The sequence below is a fragment of the Castor canadensis genome, chromosome 9 (assembly GCF_047511655.1).
Source record: "Castor canadensis chromosome 9, mCasCan1.hap1v2, whole genome shotgun sequence".
In the NCBI taxonomy this organism is placed as follows: domain Eukaryota; kingdom Metazoa; phylum Chordata; class Mammalia; order Rodentia; family Castoridae; genus Castor; species Castor canadensis.
The window spans coordinates 135238464-135253969 of NC_133394.1; the positions used below are offsets into that span (position 1 = coordinate 135238464).

At 43.2% G+C, this 15506-nt stretch overlaps 1 protein-coding gene across 1 annotated transcript in view; it reads left to right on the forward strand.

Annotated features, from left to right (window-relative positions):
* The window catches only part of Sel1l3 (SEL1L family member 3), a 99758-nt gene that overhangs the window by 25411 nt on the left and 58841 nt on the right, over positions 1 to 15506 (forward strand). Inside the window, exons 4-9 of the mRNA XM_020188434.2 lie at positions 272 to 393; positions 1226 to 1341; positions 4673 to 4731; positions 11278 to 11410; positions 13034 to 13166; positions 14975 to 15115. Of these exons, the coding sequence (XP_020044023.2) occupies positions 272 to 393; positions 1226 to 1341; positions 4673 to 4731; positions 11278 to 11410; positions 13034 to 13166; positions 14975 to 15115 (704 nt within the window). The remainder of the gene's footprint in view (positions 1 to 271; positions 394 to 1225; positions 1342 to 4672; positions 4732 to 11277; positions 11411 to 13033; positions 13167 to 14974; positions 15116 to 15506) is intronic.

Below are 15506 nucleotides of genomic sequence, written 5' to 3' on the forward strand. Positions count from 1 at the left end.
CAAAGAGTCACAAAACAGTTTTGGGTTCAAGGTAGAATGTCTGCTAGCTTTGTACCATGAAGCTTAACTCCTGTCTCTGCAGTTACTATAACTACCTCTTTTGTCTCAAAATATCAGGCCTTACAAGCTGATCTCCCATGATGAGTGAGCAGTAAAGCAAATCCATCCCTCCACTGGAAAGAAAGCAATTTAGCCGGTCATTGTTAACCCTAATTGCTTGTTTTAGGATGATATCAATCTGCAGAATTTTTTTTCCCTCTCACTCCTTCAGGTTTACTGTTTCATTGTGGCTTTATTTACTTCATCATTGCAAGGCCAGCCTCTGTGGCATTCTGTACTTTGTTGATTCTAATGAGATGTACGGCACGCCTTCTGTATTTCTTACTGATGAGGGTGAGTATAAACGGAATCTTTACAGTGAGAGTGTCATTTTCTTAGACGCCGTGTATAACAAGGGAGGCATTGTCAGTGTAGCAGCTCCTTGCCAAGAGCGAAATGTGTTTATTCTTAAACCACTCAGTGGCAACTGTCTGGTCATCATAATCGTGCCATTTGTGTAAATATGTAATCCAATGAGATAGGAGTGGGGAGAAAGACTTGTTCCTTCTATAAACACCAAATAGATTATTTGGGGGTAGACTCAGTAAAGAGAAGTTACTGAAAAATGGTCGGGGAATTAAGACAACTGGGAAAGGTTGGGGGAATAAGCTGAGGAAATCTAGATGGGTCTTGGGCTCAGATTATTTCAGAAGTATTTTCTTTTCATTTGGAAAAACAACAGAAATTAGGTGTTGTTTATTCAAGGCAGACCACAGGAAACCAAATGTAAGCTTCAAATGAAGCCTTTTTTTTTCCCTAGAAGCTTAAAATAAATGTATTATTTATAAACACTTTTGGTTTGCTTTTTCTGCTTGTTTGTTTTGTTTTTGTCTTTGTTGTTGAGCTGGGTCTCACTATATAGCCCAGTTTGGTCTGGAACTTGCAATCCTCCTGCCTCACACTCCCAAGTGCTGGAATTATAGGTATGCCTCACTGCACCTGACTTTTGCTTTGTTTTTGTTGAAAAGAAAAAGGAAAGTGATTTAATCTTGTAGTTTCTTAGGACAATGGTTGAGAAGGCGTAGCTACTTACTTTACTCGTGTGTGTGTGTGTGTGTGTGTGTGTGTGTGTGTGTGTTTGTGTGTTTAGTTTGGTCATTTTTGTGACCTTTAATTTTCCTTTCAGGCCATTTGCATATTCAAATGCATCTTGTCAAAGGAGAAGACCTTGCTGTAAAAACTAAATTCACCATACCTCTGAAGGAGTGGTTTCGACTTGATATCTCTTTTAATGGAGGCCAGGTATCTGCATGTGTGCCCCATCCCGAATCTTGTTAGTGTTTTCACTTAAAGTTAAGCACTGCTGCAAAGGCAGAGAGCAAATAGGTCTGCAAGCAAATTTGTGGCAAATGATAGGCTTTTTACAACTATGCACTTGCTGAATCAAACTTTTATAGACGGAAGTTTAAATCATAAGAAGCTCATCCCATTTAATTAACTTTTAAAGTGCTTCTTTCCACTAGATCGTGAATGAGTAAATAATATAGCCAGCTCTACAGCCGTAATTATCTGAGCAACTCAGTCTCTTTCCCCTCGGGAAGATAGGCTTGGTGGAGATAAATGTTAAAACTGCATCGGCCATGTTTACATTGGGTTATCAGATCGGCAACTTTTTCATTTTTTTAAAAAAGGAAATTCACTGGCTCCCTTCAGCTCAAGAGATGGTTTGACTTGTTTTTGGCAGTTGAAACAATAGCTTATATTCGGTGTTAGACAGCCCCATAATAACATCAGACATAAACGATAATTCTGGCTTTATCTACTTTGCACATAAAACATTGTGCAGAACTATTTCAGACTCTCATCATACAGATTTGATGGATTATGGTAAATCTGTTGTAATTGAAGAGAACCCTATTTCTCCCTGTACTCAGTGCTACCTTTTTCTGGTTACTTTATTTTCTCATCAGCTTTTCTTATTGATTTGTGATTTTCCTGTGACCAAACTAGAAGAAGCATTTTGTTTGCGTTAGATATGCCACATAGCCGTTCCTTGGTGTTTAGGCTGATCATATTTCATTTTTTCTGAAGAGAAAATGAATCAGGTTAGGTTTTGCTGCCTTTCTGAGAAGACTCTGTAAAATGTTAGCTGGGAGTTTTTGTATGTTTATTTTTTCCTTAGAAACGTTAGATGGCAATTGTGGTCCCTGTCTTCCCTTCCCAAGTTCATGAGCCTTACAATGGCTGCTGTTTTCTCCCAAGAGGGTCAGCGCAGGGCTCTGTGTCATCGAGACAGGCATCAAATCCACAGAGAGAATTCACCAATCTTATTTTGCACCTGCTGTATGGAAGGCACTAGGCTCCGGTTGCTTGTAGACTATTTATGGAAATAACATTAAGCACGTGAAGAGAAGTCACAAGGCAAGTTTAATTGCCAAATGATTCATATGGATTTCTAGAGGGGAGACAGCACTTTATGCTGGGATGCTCAGGGAGGTTTCACGAACAAGGTTTTTACGTTCGGTGGAATTTGGATGGAGAAAGGAGGAGGAGGCATTTCAGCACATCGCTGGGGGCTAAAGGATACACCAGTTTGAGTGGTGCTTTTCTGTTTTGTGTTGCTATCACACAATGCCTAAGACAGAATAATCTATAAAGAAAAGGAGTTTATTTCTCACAGTTCTGGACGTGGTATCTGGGGAGGGTCCGAATCCCAACATGTCAGAGAACAGGAGGGAGCAAGCTCAGGTCACCCTTCCTCTTCTTACAAAGCTGTTAATGTCATCATGGCCTCATTGAACAAACACTAGTGCCTCCCAAAGCCTCCCCCACCCAATGCCATAAACATGTGACTTTAGGGAGTAAATTTCTAATAAGTGAATTTTGGGGGGAATGCATTCAAACCATAGCAACTGGAGTAGGTATTTGCACACTGTAGAAAACTAATAGAAGAAAAAGTATATCTACTAGATACTGCTATCTAGTATATATACTGCTAGTATATATACTAGATTCTGCTAGAATGTGCAGAATCTTGATTTCAGGGAATTAGGACTTCAGTTTGCAGGGCAGTAGGGTGTCACGGACAAAGTTTGAGCAGGCTCATTGCGGTGACTCACGCCTGTAATTCCAGCTACTCTGGAGGTGGAGATTGAGAGAGAATTATGGTTGGAGGCCAGTTGGGGCAAAAAGTTAGCAAGATCCCATGTCACCCAACAAGCCAGGTGTGGTAGTGGGTGCCTGTGATCTTGGCTACTCAAGAGACACTGGGAGGAGGATTGTTGTCTAAGCCTGGCCCTGGCAAAAATTCAAGACCCTATCTAAAAAAACAACCAAACAAAAAGGGATGGAGGCGTAGTTCAAGTGGTAGGGCACCTACCTAGCAAGCACAACTCCCTGAGTTCAAACCCCAGTACCATCAAAAAAGGGTTTGAGCAGAAGAACAAATTCGCCCTTTGGTAAAGAGATGAGCTTGATGGCACAGTGCATGCTGGGTAAAGTAGAAGAGAAGAAGTGGGAGGCCAGATAGGTAAAGAGACCACAAAGGCATCTTTCTGGGTATGTGACTTTTACCCATTTGTCTTTCTTTCTTTTCATCTGCTCTCTGTAATAAACCCTTGTTCAAAGAATACCTGATTTTTCACACAAAATCCACCTGTGTGGTGGGGCTGTCATACACACTGCTTGGACTGAATGGATCAATTTGGGGAAACCACTGGTTTGAGCCCCTTTCCTTACTCACAAGCTTTATGGCTGGATCTGATCGTTTTCTAGTGAGTTCATCTGTCTTCTGCAGAGACAGTGTGGTTTCCACATCTTTGAGGTGCTAGGGAGAGAGCAGAACTCAGCTAAGTATTTTCTTAGAAGCAGGGGAACGGGGTAGGCAGGGTAAGAAAAGTAGCTCTTAAATTTGGGGGCTCCCATTACAGTCTACAACACCGGAGGACCTCCCCTGAGACAGCACGCAGCAGTCATGACAAAATACTGTCCCTGTTGAAATGAGTGACAATTCTCAGTGCCTAGGGACAGGGAGGTGGGAACAGCAGGGCATGCAGAACATACAGCATTGATCTTGTTACTCACTTCCCCTAAGGCTCTCATGGAATCAGTAAAGTGACCAGACAAGTCAGACACACTTCCTTGTCTTTTTACACAACAAGCCTGTAAGCACAGACATATCGAACGAACCTTTGGCCTGGAATTTGAAAGTATCCGAAACTCCCTGGCAGAAACTGTGCTGTAGATATTTTTAACCACACTGCATTTATTCTTATACTACACAGGAACAGAAACTGTTAATTTTATGTTTGTAGAAATTGATCAGGTGAAAGACTAGCACCTTTTTTTTTTTTTGCAATGCTAAGATTTGAACTCAGGGCCCACACCTTGAGTCACTCCACCATCCCTTTTTTGTGATAAGTTTTCTTCAAGACAGGGTCTCTTGAACTATTTGCCTGGGATGGTTTTGAACTGTGATCCTCCTGATCTCTGCATCCTGAGTATCTAGTATTATAGACATAGCCATCGGTGCCAGCAAGACTAGTACATTTTGTGAGTAATTTATATCAAAGACCATATTTATAATGTGAGATGTTGAGGCATAATGGATTCTTGTATCTCTTTCCCCACATAGATCGTGGTGATCGCCAGTCTTGGACAGGACTTGAAAAGTTACCATAATCAGACTCTTAGGTGAGTGTGGTTTTTATTCAAAATTAGGGTTAAGGAATCTTTAGTTCAATCTTCATGTTAGTTTGACACACCTCATTCAGCTTTTCCAAGCATGGACTGTTCTCTGCCCCACAGCTAGTCTTTGTTCTTCCTTTTTTTCTTTTTCTTTTTTCTTTTTTAACTAGGCACAAACTCTCCCTCACTTTCCCCGAAACTTTTTTTCCCCCCAAGCAAGGGAAATGAGTCCTCTCCCTCAGATCTCATTGTAAATTCTTCCTTTCATGGCACTTCATATTTCATTTTCTTTGAAAATTATCTTCTATGAAGGATTCTGAAAAAATAAATCAAAGTATTAATGTTGCTTGTTGTGAATGGCTGGTAGCTTTGGCTTGGTATAAAACATAAAAGCAGACAGTCATCATATTTATGTTCGTAATCTAGATTTGAAGTGTGTGCGGCTATTGATATTGGTGTAACTTTTCATCCTTACATAACCATTCTCTACAAGACTTACGGAAACTGAAAACTGGGTTCCTCACCTTAAACTCCATAATTTTTTAATTCTCTGCTATCTGAGCATTCAATGGTGGCTTTTATGGAGTCAGAACCATGAGACAACCTTCATTAGGACTTTGGGGTACCCCATCACAGCTAGATAACATACAAATGTTTAAGTGTAAAGATCAGAAATTAAAATTACCAGTTTTTTTCATGTATAATTAAAAAAGCGTGTCACACAGGCACTTTGTGCAGGGTGGGGAGGTTTATGGTTCTGTCTTCCATCATTTCACTGTAGCAAGAGCAATGATGATAGACAGGCTTGAGATAATGAGTCCCTGCCCAACCCAAATTCTCTCAGAAACTGATTACTAAGAAAAAAGTGAAAAGTGGGAGTGATGGCATGAGATGAGACTGAAGGGGCAGCACTCTTTTTAACCATTGCTGTTTACATTTAAGTCAAACAGATTTCTTCTTGGCTCTGGAAGCCTAGAACAATCCTCATTTTCGTGGCTGGATTATAGGATTAAAGGTTTATAGAAGGGTTAAGGAAGTATTATTACTTAGCGTGCACAGAGAGGTCAGGGGGTGGCTTGATAGCTATATTGATATCGACACATAGAAGATGAGATGAGGGATAGAGGGAAAGTCTTAAGGAGCACCAAGGTTGGCAGAAAGCATTCAACACATAGCAGCTTGTTGTTCTGTAGGTGGCTTGTCGTCTTCCACGACAAGTTCAAGACTAGAGAGGCTGGAGCATTCTCTTTAGAGCTCGTCTAGCGCCAGGATCTAGGAAGCAGGCTCTGGGAAATAGGGTTTTAATTTCAGGCTGTGAAGTCTAATAGAGTAGCTTCTCCCCTCTTCCCTGTCACCTACCCCAACCTTGGAGTTGTTTGACAACAGACTTTCACAGGCTCCTTTTCGTTTCCCACATAAGGGCTTCCTTTCCTCCGAAATCCCAGAAATCTGGAGGCCAACACAAGTGAAGGTGGACAGAGATTGTGATGTGATATGGGGTGGACCAGGGGGAGGGGACTGAGGGACTTGCCTTGAGCACCAAAAAGCTTAGTGTGGGCTGCTGGAACCCAGTCCCAAAGCTGAGTGGCTTTAGCAACCAAACCTTGTCTTCTCAGTTCTTCAGGCATTTCACAGGGCCACTGTCCCCACTGAAGTTGCTAGGGGAGGATTGGCTACAGGCCATTCTCCTGGCTCCTTGGTCGTGGCATTGTAACTCCACTCTTAACCCGTGGTGTCTCCATGTGTGTGTCTATGTCTAGATGTCCCCCTTTTGATACAGATGTGGATTATAAATTCAACTGACCCCAGCGTGACCTTACCTTAATTTGTGACATCCACAACAACCCTACTTCCAAATAAGATCACAGTCTGAGGTACAGGGTTTCACCCTTCAGCATGTGGGACAGGAAGGAGGCACAATTTAACTCAATAGGAATCATAATAACAAAATAGTTTAATACAATCTTATAAAAACCCCAAAAGAGAGGCAAAGAATCCATGATGATTAAACATCCAACTTTGAAGATAAGACAGACTCGATATGATCATATAAGACCTCAAGGGTCAGGACTGATTTTGAGGTATGTACCAATTCATTCCATTTAAAGCATCAGAATTGATATTAGCAGTGCCAGCCCCGAGTGTGCTTCAGTGCCACCTCAGGGGCCCTTCCTGCTCTTCTGGGGCCTCCCTCCCCCACCAGCAGAACTGCTAGTGGCCTATAGGGGTGCATATCTGTCCTGGGGTTCTTGGACTTAGGTATCTGGAATTTCAGCCCCACTTTCAGAGGGGATCAAGCCAGTGAAGTGAATACCAAATCTTTCAGGTCACCTTATAGGTGTTCCAAGGAAAGCCTCCTGATCTCTTTTGTTCTTGCAATAGAAGGCATCATGTTTGCTGTACCCCATGAAGGCATTGTTGGATGACCAGGAATTAGGTGCTCAGGAGTGCCACATACAAATGAGAGGCCATCAGTCACATTCAGTGACAGGAACAACTTCAGTCCTCTGCAGTGCTCCATCCATTCATCTTTTCCTCCCTTCCTCCCACCCGCCTCCCTCCCTCCCTTCATCCATCCATCCATCTATCCATCCATCCAGTACATATTTATTATGTATTATATGACAGAGACTGTGCTTGATTCTGAGAATAAACTGATAAACAGAAAGAATCCAGTCCCTGCCTTCAGAGAGCTGCAAAGTCTAATGGGACAGACAGATACTACATAAATAGATTAAAAATTACAAGTTAAGCTGAATGCTGGGAAGGAAATGGAGAGAGCAGCTTGAGAGGCTATCTAGATGGTCAGAGTGTAAGTCAGGTCCTGAGGAAGTCACACTGCAGATGACAATTACATCAGAGGGGAAGGGCAGCTATTTTGAGGCTCTAAGTTCCCCATCTACAAGCTGGAGCCGTTTCCTGGTCTGAGGGGGCCTGCCTAACAATGTCTATGAATCTTTGTGCCCTGTTGCTCTGCAGTAAGAAACCAGGGTTCTCTGTGTCCAGATAAGAGTAAAGATAGCACCCGGGTGCATTTGAGGTTTTCGAAAGGGACAGGTTTGGGCTTTGGAAGTGTGTAGCTCAGCCTTTATGTCAGTGAAATTAATGACCAACCATCAACAGTGCAGTACGAGGAATCTCTTGCCATCTTTGTACAGACACTGAGAATTTCAGAGGACAAGAATGTGGGAACATCAGTGTGTAGATGGACATGGAGACCAAGCCGGAAAGGTCTCCTGATGGTTGATAACAATAACTTGAAAATTACAGCCCAGTGCCATAGGGACAGAGTAATTTATTATTAGTCAAAAGACTCAGTTAAAGCAAGGACACAGTAAAAAGATCCTCACCTTAGGCATTTTATTTTCATTTAAAAAACGGTACAGTGTTCCTCTCTTATCAAAGGTTTTCCTTTCATGGTTTCATTTACCCAGAATCCACTGAAGCCCAAAAATATTAAATGGAAAATTTCAGAAATAAACAGTTTGTAAGTTTTGAATCACACACCATTCTGAGTAGCATGATGAATTCTGCTGCCTTATTTCATCCAGCCTGGGGTGTGAAAAATCCCTCTGTTCAGCGTATCCATGCTGTATATGCTACCTACTTATTAATCACTCTGTATTTGGTTATCACATCATCCATTAAGGATTGGAGTGCTTGCGTTCAAGTATCCCTTATTCTACTTATAATAGCCCTAAAATGTAAGAATAGTGGCACTGGCAATTCAGAAATACCAGAGAAGCTGTTAAATGCTTCACATCACCACAAGTTGTGAGTACAGGGTAGTAAGATTTGAGAGAGAAAAGGGCCACATTCATATAACTTTTATTACAGTATTTCATTGTAATTGTTCCATCTTTATCATTTGTGCCTAATTTATAAATCAGACTTTATTATAAGTATGTATAGAGAAGAAAAATATATCCTGAAAACCATCCAAATGTTCAGGTATCCACTGGGGATCTTAGAACATATCCCCCCTGATAATAAGGGAATGTGGTGTAAGTGCTTGCTCATTTGCCTTTAAGATTGGGCCTTTCCTTTGATCTGGAAACTGGAGTCCTCTGTGGTCTTTTCTACATAAACAACACTCAGTTTGTTTCTTCCAAATGAAAAGAAGACAAAGACACTTGAGCAACAGCTAAAGACAAACCTATCTAGGTTTCTTCAGCATCTTTCCTTCCTTTACAGTTGTGTTATAATTCTACACCCATTCTTTAGTAACCTCTTTACTGAGTCTACCCAAAGTACTGAGCTTGACTTTTGTGAAAGGACAACTCCTTCTTCCCAACTCCTCTTTCGTTGGATCACCTACCTAAGTAAAACGACGTTGATTCCAATGATTGTGCAATTCTACTGACTAGTTGGAGAATAAGCACATCTTAGTGTTTCTAAGAATGCACCTCAAAAGGTGGGAGGAAAAATCTGGCAGAGGACTAGGTAAAACTCATAGCAGTTAGGGTACCTACTATGTGCCAACACGGCTCTAAGTGCTTTGTTTATTTGTTAAAGGTTGAGCATTCCTAATCTGAAAACCTGAAATCCCAAATGCTCTGAAAGATGACAGTTTTTAAGCATCATGTTTGGCTTTGGAATATTCCATCAATTCCAACAGTTTCAAATTTCAGAGCACTTGAGATTTTGGATTTTCCAATCAGGGATGCTCAACCAGTAAAGTCTATTGAAATATTAAAAAAAAAACCCAAAAACAAAAACCAAAAACAAACCTCCAAAATCTGAAACCATTTTAGTTGCAAGTATTTCAGTTAGGGGATACTCAATCTGTAGTTCATTTAACCTTGACAATGACCATGGAGGGAAGTAGTATAACTAGTTCCATTTTTTAATGGGGGGATGAAGGCTCCAGAGAGCAGCCTCTGGCCAAGGAGCATCGTGTGTCATAGCCATCCGTCCTTAGGTGTGCAGAGGAGTGGGGACCTCAGGTAAACTGCAGGCTTGGTTAAGTGGAGGGCGTTAAGAATGCTTTTACCAGGAAACATTGCTTCCTGTCCATCGAGTGCTTGGTCCTATCTCCTGAGAACTGTTAGAATATTCCAGTCTTTCCAAGGTCATGAAAAACAGAGTCAATTCATACTCTGATTTAATAACTGCTGTCCATCTGGAAAAAATGGGAAGGGACCTTCATCTCTTAGGTCTTCAAGGATGAGATTCTGAAAAGATAAATACTGGAGGTGAAGCCCTTCCTTTCCTGGGGTTGTGTGCGCACGCTTGTTGTTGTCAGTGGATGCTGTCAGCACATGCCAGCTTCTTCCCTTCCTGCCTCCTCTCCATCCAGAGCACCTGCAAGGAGCAGGGGTCTTTGCTAAGAGGCAGTCAGCCTGTCTCCAGTCCTGCAATCACCCTGACTTGTGTGGCTTCCCTGATCCAACTGTAGGCAGCTGGCTCTGTCCTATCTATGTCATCCAGGCTCTTTGTTTCCTTTACTCCCTGGGCTCTTAGTGGCCTGCCTGACATTTTCTTTTCTCTCCTGGTGCTTCCATCTGCCCTCTACAATCCTTGGCTCTTTCCTCTTTGCCTGGCTTCTCACCTGACACCTGTTCTGACCCCCCTCCCATCACATATGTTCTGGTCGGTCACACCATGTCCACCCATTCCTATTTTAATTTTTGAATAGCTAATAAATGCACATAGTCTAAAAGACTAACACTGAAAAAAATAAACTATGAAAACGCAGTTAGATGTCTTGCTCCAAACTCTACCTCCATTCTCTTTATCCCATATTCCCCACTTTATGACATAATACCTTGTGTGCATTTCTAGATTTTATGCACGTACAAAAAGTCATCCTCGTTTTTCATAGGTAAGAGCTACACTGGGTAGGGCAGATCTTTTTGTTCCCTTCCTAAGCTGCATGTCCAGGGCTTATGGATGGACTGACACCTGGGGTCTTCCCATCTTCGGTGAATATAAACAACGCTACAAGAAACATGCCTGCTAACCACTTTCCCCAGGTCTTTCCTCTTGCTTCAAGCCCTCAGTGCACATGGCATCTGTCACATCGCCTGTTCTGACCTCTTGTCTGTGGCCAAGCTGTTTGACCTTAACATAGCCTTCTCCTTCTCCTCACCCAATTCTACCTTAGTCCTTATCAACAGTCTTCCCCCACAGCCACCTTTTACTCATTTGATACTTTTTCCCCTTTTAAAAGCAAGATGCTTCTAATTAAGAGCACCATTTCTCAATCATTCCATGGATTGCAAACACGATAGCCATATCAACAGTCAGCACACATGGGCATTTATTGTGGACCGGGCCCTCTGCTTTACATATATACCCAATCCTAACAATCCTAACAATCCAATAAGAGAGGAAATCCATCTCAGAGAGGTTAAGTGACTGGACCATGGTCGCACAGCTGGTGACTAATAGAGCTGAGATCCTAGCCAGAGTCGACCTGACCCCATGGGCTGAAACCAGAGTGAAGGGCTGAGGCAATCTGAGTTACGTCAAGTAGGGTCAGTGACAAAGTCTCTTTTGAAATACTCTGGTTTCAGCCCAGGGCTCTCTTAATGCTTTGTGTGTCCCCAGCTTCCATGAGGATTTCTATTACAACGACACATCTGGGTACTTCATTATTGGAGGCAGCAGGTATGTGCCTGGCATTGAAGGGTTTTTTGGACCCCTGAAGTACTATCGCCTCCACAGTCTGCACCCTACACAGGTGAGCCAGGGGATGGTGGAGAAGTTTGCACGGAGTGTGGGTGATGGGTGGGCCACTCAGGGGCAGGGAGCCCACTATAAACAAAAGGTTCAGCCAAGCAGACCTGACCAAGTATGGGCTCAGTCATCAAACATAATTAATACCAAGGCTTTCCCCCCAGCCAAGGCCATAATAGATTTCTGAGAACGTTTGGTTCATTTAGTACTCATAAAATGGAACCCATTTACTTCCTCTGTTTTAATAACTACTAGCTTAATTATAGAGTAGATTTTTATCAGGCTGTTGCCTATCCAGTGATTAAGCTAATGAAAGGAGAGAATCTTAGTTATTTGGTAAAGCTTCTTTCATACGCTATTATTTAAGGTATCAGAGGAGGAGGTGCTGCAGCAAATTAAAGTCTTGATACCATTCCTGGCTTTCTGCTGAAGCCCAGGCTTGGCTTCCTGCTGAGGTGGGCTGGATGCAGTGGTACAGAAGGGGCTTTGTGTTCCCAGCCGATTCTACTGCACCCCGGTGCTCACATCCAAACCCACCCACGATGGGAACCGTCCACTCTCCGGGGGGCTGGGGGAAGAGGGGATTCTCTCCAAAGGATCCTCACAGCAGTCAATAGATGGAGTTTTCTCAGTTGTACTAAGGACATCAGGAACCTCACCTAATACCTGACAGGGGGACAATCTCTCCTGTCCTTGACCCTGTGGAGTTTGTTCTGAAATAAGCAAAAGTCACTAGGCAAAACCATAATTAAGACAAATGGGAAGCCCTTCCGCCCACGGTGACATCTCAGAGAGCACTATGAAGGGGAATTCATTTACATATTTGTGCAATAAATATTTACTGAGTGTCTGCTAGGTGCTGGGTGAGCAAGCTGGATTAAGGTGGTAGCTTTCGACTTTTTTGAAGGTAGTCTAAACTGAAAAGCATTACTAAGAATAAATATCCTTGCTCAGAGGTAGAGCGCCTGCCTAGCAAACCCAAAACAACACCACTGCTGGTTACAACCCAGTGGAATAATTTCATGGTATTAGGTCCAAATGTGCACTTGAAATACACTGAGTTAAGTCCCCTGCTCTTAAGGGGCCTTTGACCTGTAAGCCATGAAAGATCATATGGCATGGTTCAATTCCCACGTGAGCACGTGATCATGCTCGAGAGGTGGGTGGGCTGTAGGGAAATGTGCCCTGACGCAGCTTCCTAATTATGGCTTTGCCTAGCAACTGCTGCTTTTTCTTGCATTTGGCTCTTGCAGGTTGAGTAGGAGCCTGCCAAGCAGAAGGAAATGGGAGGAGGAGTCCCAGACATCAGGCAGTGTGGGTAGAACAGGCATCGCTCAGTGAGTATGGGAGACGGAGAGGAATGTGATTTTCTAGGAAAAACATACAGCAGGAGAAAAGAAGAGGGCAGAGGCCTAGTCTCTGGGAGATCTGACACATTAGAAGGCAGGAGAGGATGCCACAAAAAGAAGCCCGAGCTGACTCGTCCTTGCATTCACACTAACACCCTTGCTTTACAAACCCAGGTGGATGATAGGCATTCAAACAAGACAGCTGGTGATGTCACATCCTCACAGGTCTCAGTCAGTGAGTGTGTGATAATTGTTCACCATCTTCTTGGCTCCTGTAGATCCTTAATCCCCTCCGTGAGGAGCAACTAGCTGAACAAATCAAGTTGTATTACGATCGGTGTGCTGAGGTTCAAGAAATAATATCTGTGCATACTTCGACAGCACAGGTCGGCCATGAGAGGCAGGAAGCATGTAAGTATGGAGCTCCGAGAGGGTTGTTTTTAAGCTCGGTACATCTGTACTCACACATTTGGCTCAGACACCAATGGAGACAAGTAGGACCTTGAGCCCTCTACAGGTAAATGCAAATGAAAGCACCTTCCACCTGGATCCCACAAAAACACCAGCCACAGCCAAGAAGAACCCAGACGAGTCTCTTAGCTCCCACCAGACCTAATCTTGTTTGTGAACACGAATGAAAGGGAGTGTCTGAGCCTCGCTTGCCATTATTCCTATCCACAAGGCCAGTCTAAGAAAATAAAAATGACTTAGAAAAAAAAATGAATCATTAGAAATGTTTCCCTGTCAGTACACGTTTGTCTTGAGCCATTAGTATCTGAATATTAGCTTTTAGAAATGGTGAACAATGACTGAATTGTTTTGGGTTCCTGTTTATTTTCTAAGTCCTTGAAATTGACTCCAGGAAGGCATTGGTAAATTTCAACAGAAGGAATGAATCTCAAATAGTCCGCTTTCACAGTGCTCAGATTTGCACGACCTCCTTTTTCTCACTCGGGGTGTTAGTCACTTACAAAATTTGGTGCTGTCTTGGTTCCCAGGGTCCCAGCTTGGATTTACCATTTATAAATTTCTCGGGGCTATAGATCTTGTTTGATATGGCGGCACTAGAGTTAGTCACATATGTCCTTTTGGCTGAGAAATTCCTGTGGGGTCTTTGCCATTGCAAAAGCGAGTGTCTATTTCAATCTTGCCTGAATTGTCTCACCATCTCTGGAGTGTTCCAGGCCTTGCAGACAGAGTCACAGGGTGGTTAGACAGGGTGACAGATGGCTGGAAGGGCCAAACTCCTGCGGTTCCATTCAAGAATAGGCTCACCTGCCAGGTACCAGTGGCTCAGGCCTGTAATCCTAGCTACTAAGGAGGTAGAGATCAGGAGGATTGTGGTTCCAAGCCAGCCCCAGAAAATAGTTTGCAAGACCCTATCTCAAAAAAAAAAAAAAATCATCACAAAAAAGAGCTGGTGGTTCAAGGTGTAGATGCTGAGTTCAAATCCTACAAAAAAAAAGAATATGCTCACCTGTAATTCCAGCTCCTTGGGAGGTAGAAGTAGAAGGATCTTACTCCAAGACTGGATTTACACAAAAACTCAAGACCTTACCTGAAAAATAACTGAAACAGAAAAGGACTGGGGGTGTGTGGCTCAAGTAGTAGAATGCTTGACTAGCAAGGCTGAGGCCCTGAGTTCAAAACCCCTCTCCTGAAAAAAACCAGTACAGATTGTCGTGGCTGCTGTCTGCCGCACTGAGTCATCCAGGAACTGTGGTGCTGCTGTCAGAAGGCTGTCAGATGCAAAGGAATAGTAATGTCCCAAACAGAGGGAAACTGAGGCAGTAACCTGCGCAGTATCAGGAGAGATTCCCTGAGTTAGAAGATCAGACTTGCATGCCATGTCAACCTGTTTGGTGGCATCAGGGAGATTTTCCTAATGTCCTAAACTGTCCCACCTTCCGAGGGGTCCTTGGACTTGGCCTGTGTACCAAGAAAATGGCCTAGATATTGGGCTCCTGGGGACCAGTCAGAGGCCAGCTGCTCATTCTGTAGAATTAGTCAACAGCCATCAGCGACTTTGGCACATTGCCTTCTGACAGCTGACCTCAAGGCAGCAGCATTACGGCCAATTTCAGATCCCTAAACAACCCGAGCCAACATCCAGTAACGGTACATCTGAACTCCTATTCCTGGCTCCTCTTGGAAAGGGCAGTTTTACAGGGGTGACGTTTGCCTCTCCTGAGAGTGTGATGTCTCATACTTCTGTGTAGGTGATCTCCACAACTCCTATCTGGACCTCAGGCGCAGGTATGGGAGACCCTCCACGTGCAGAGCCCTTCCCTGGGAGAAGGAGTTGAAGGACAGACACCCCAGCTTGTTCCAGGCGCTGCTGGAGATGGATTTGTTGACAGGTAACTGAGCCCTGGCCTTGACTTTAGGCCCTGGTTAGGAAGTCTCTCCACATTGCTTCTCGGCCTTTTGGCTAAGATCAAGTGTAGGAAGTCTCTCCACTTCTTTCAGTCTCACTCACCCTCTATGGTGATTTATGCCTCAGTGTTATTTTTAACCTTAGTGCTCTAGTTTAATTTCAAATTTAAATTTGCCCTGGATGTCCACCACTCTCAATATATATGTGCACATTTCCAACGCTAAACACAAAAACTTAAATTTAGGAATCACTCAAGCATTTCTTCATCTAAAGCCAAGGACACAAATGGACAGCCCACAGCCAGAGTTGGCCCCCAAATGCAGTTGGTGTGTATTTAAAAAAAGAATTTAATTATCAGTATCTAAAAACTGGTG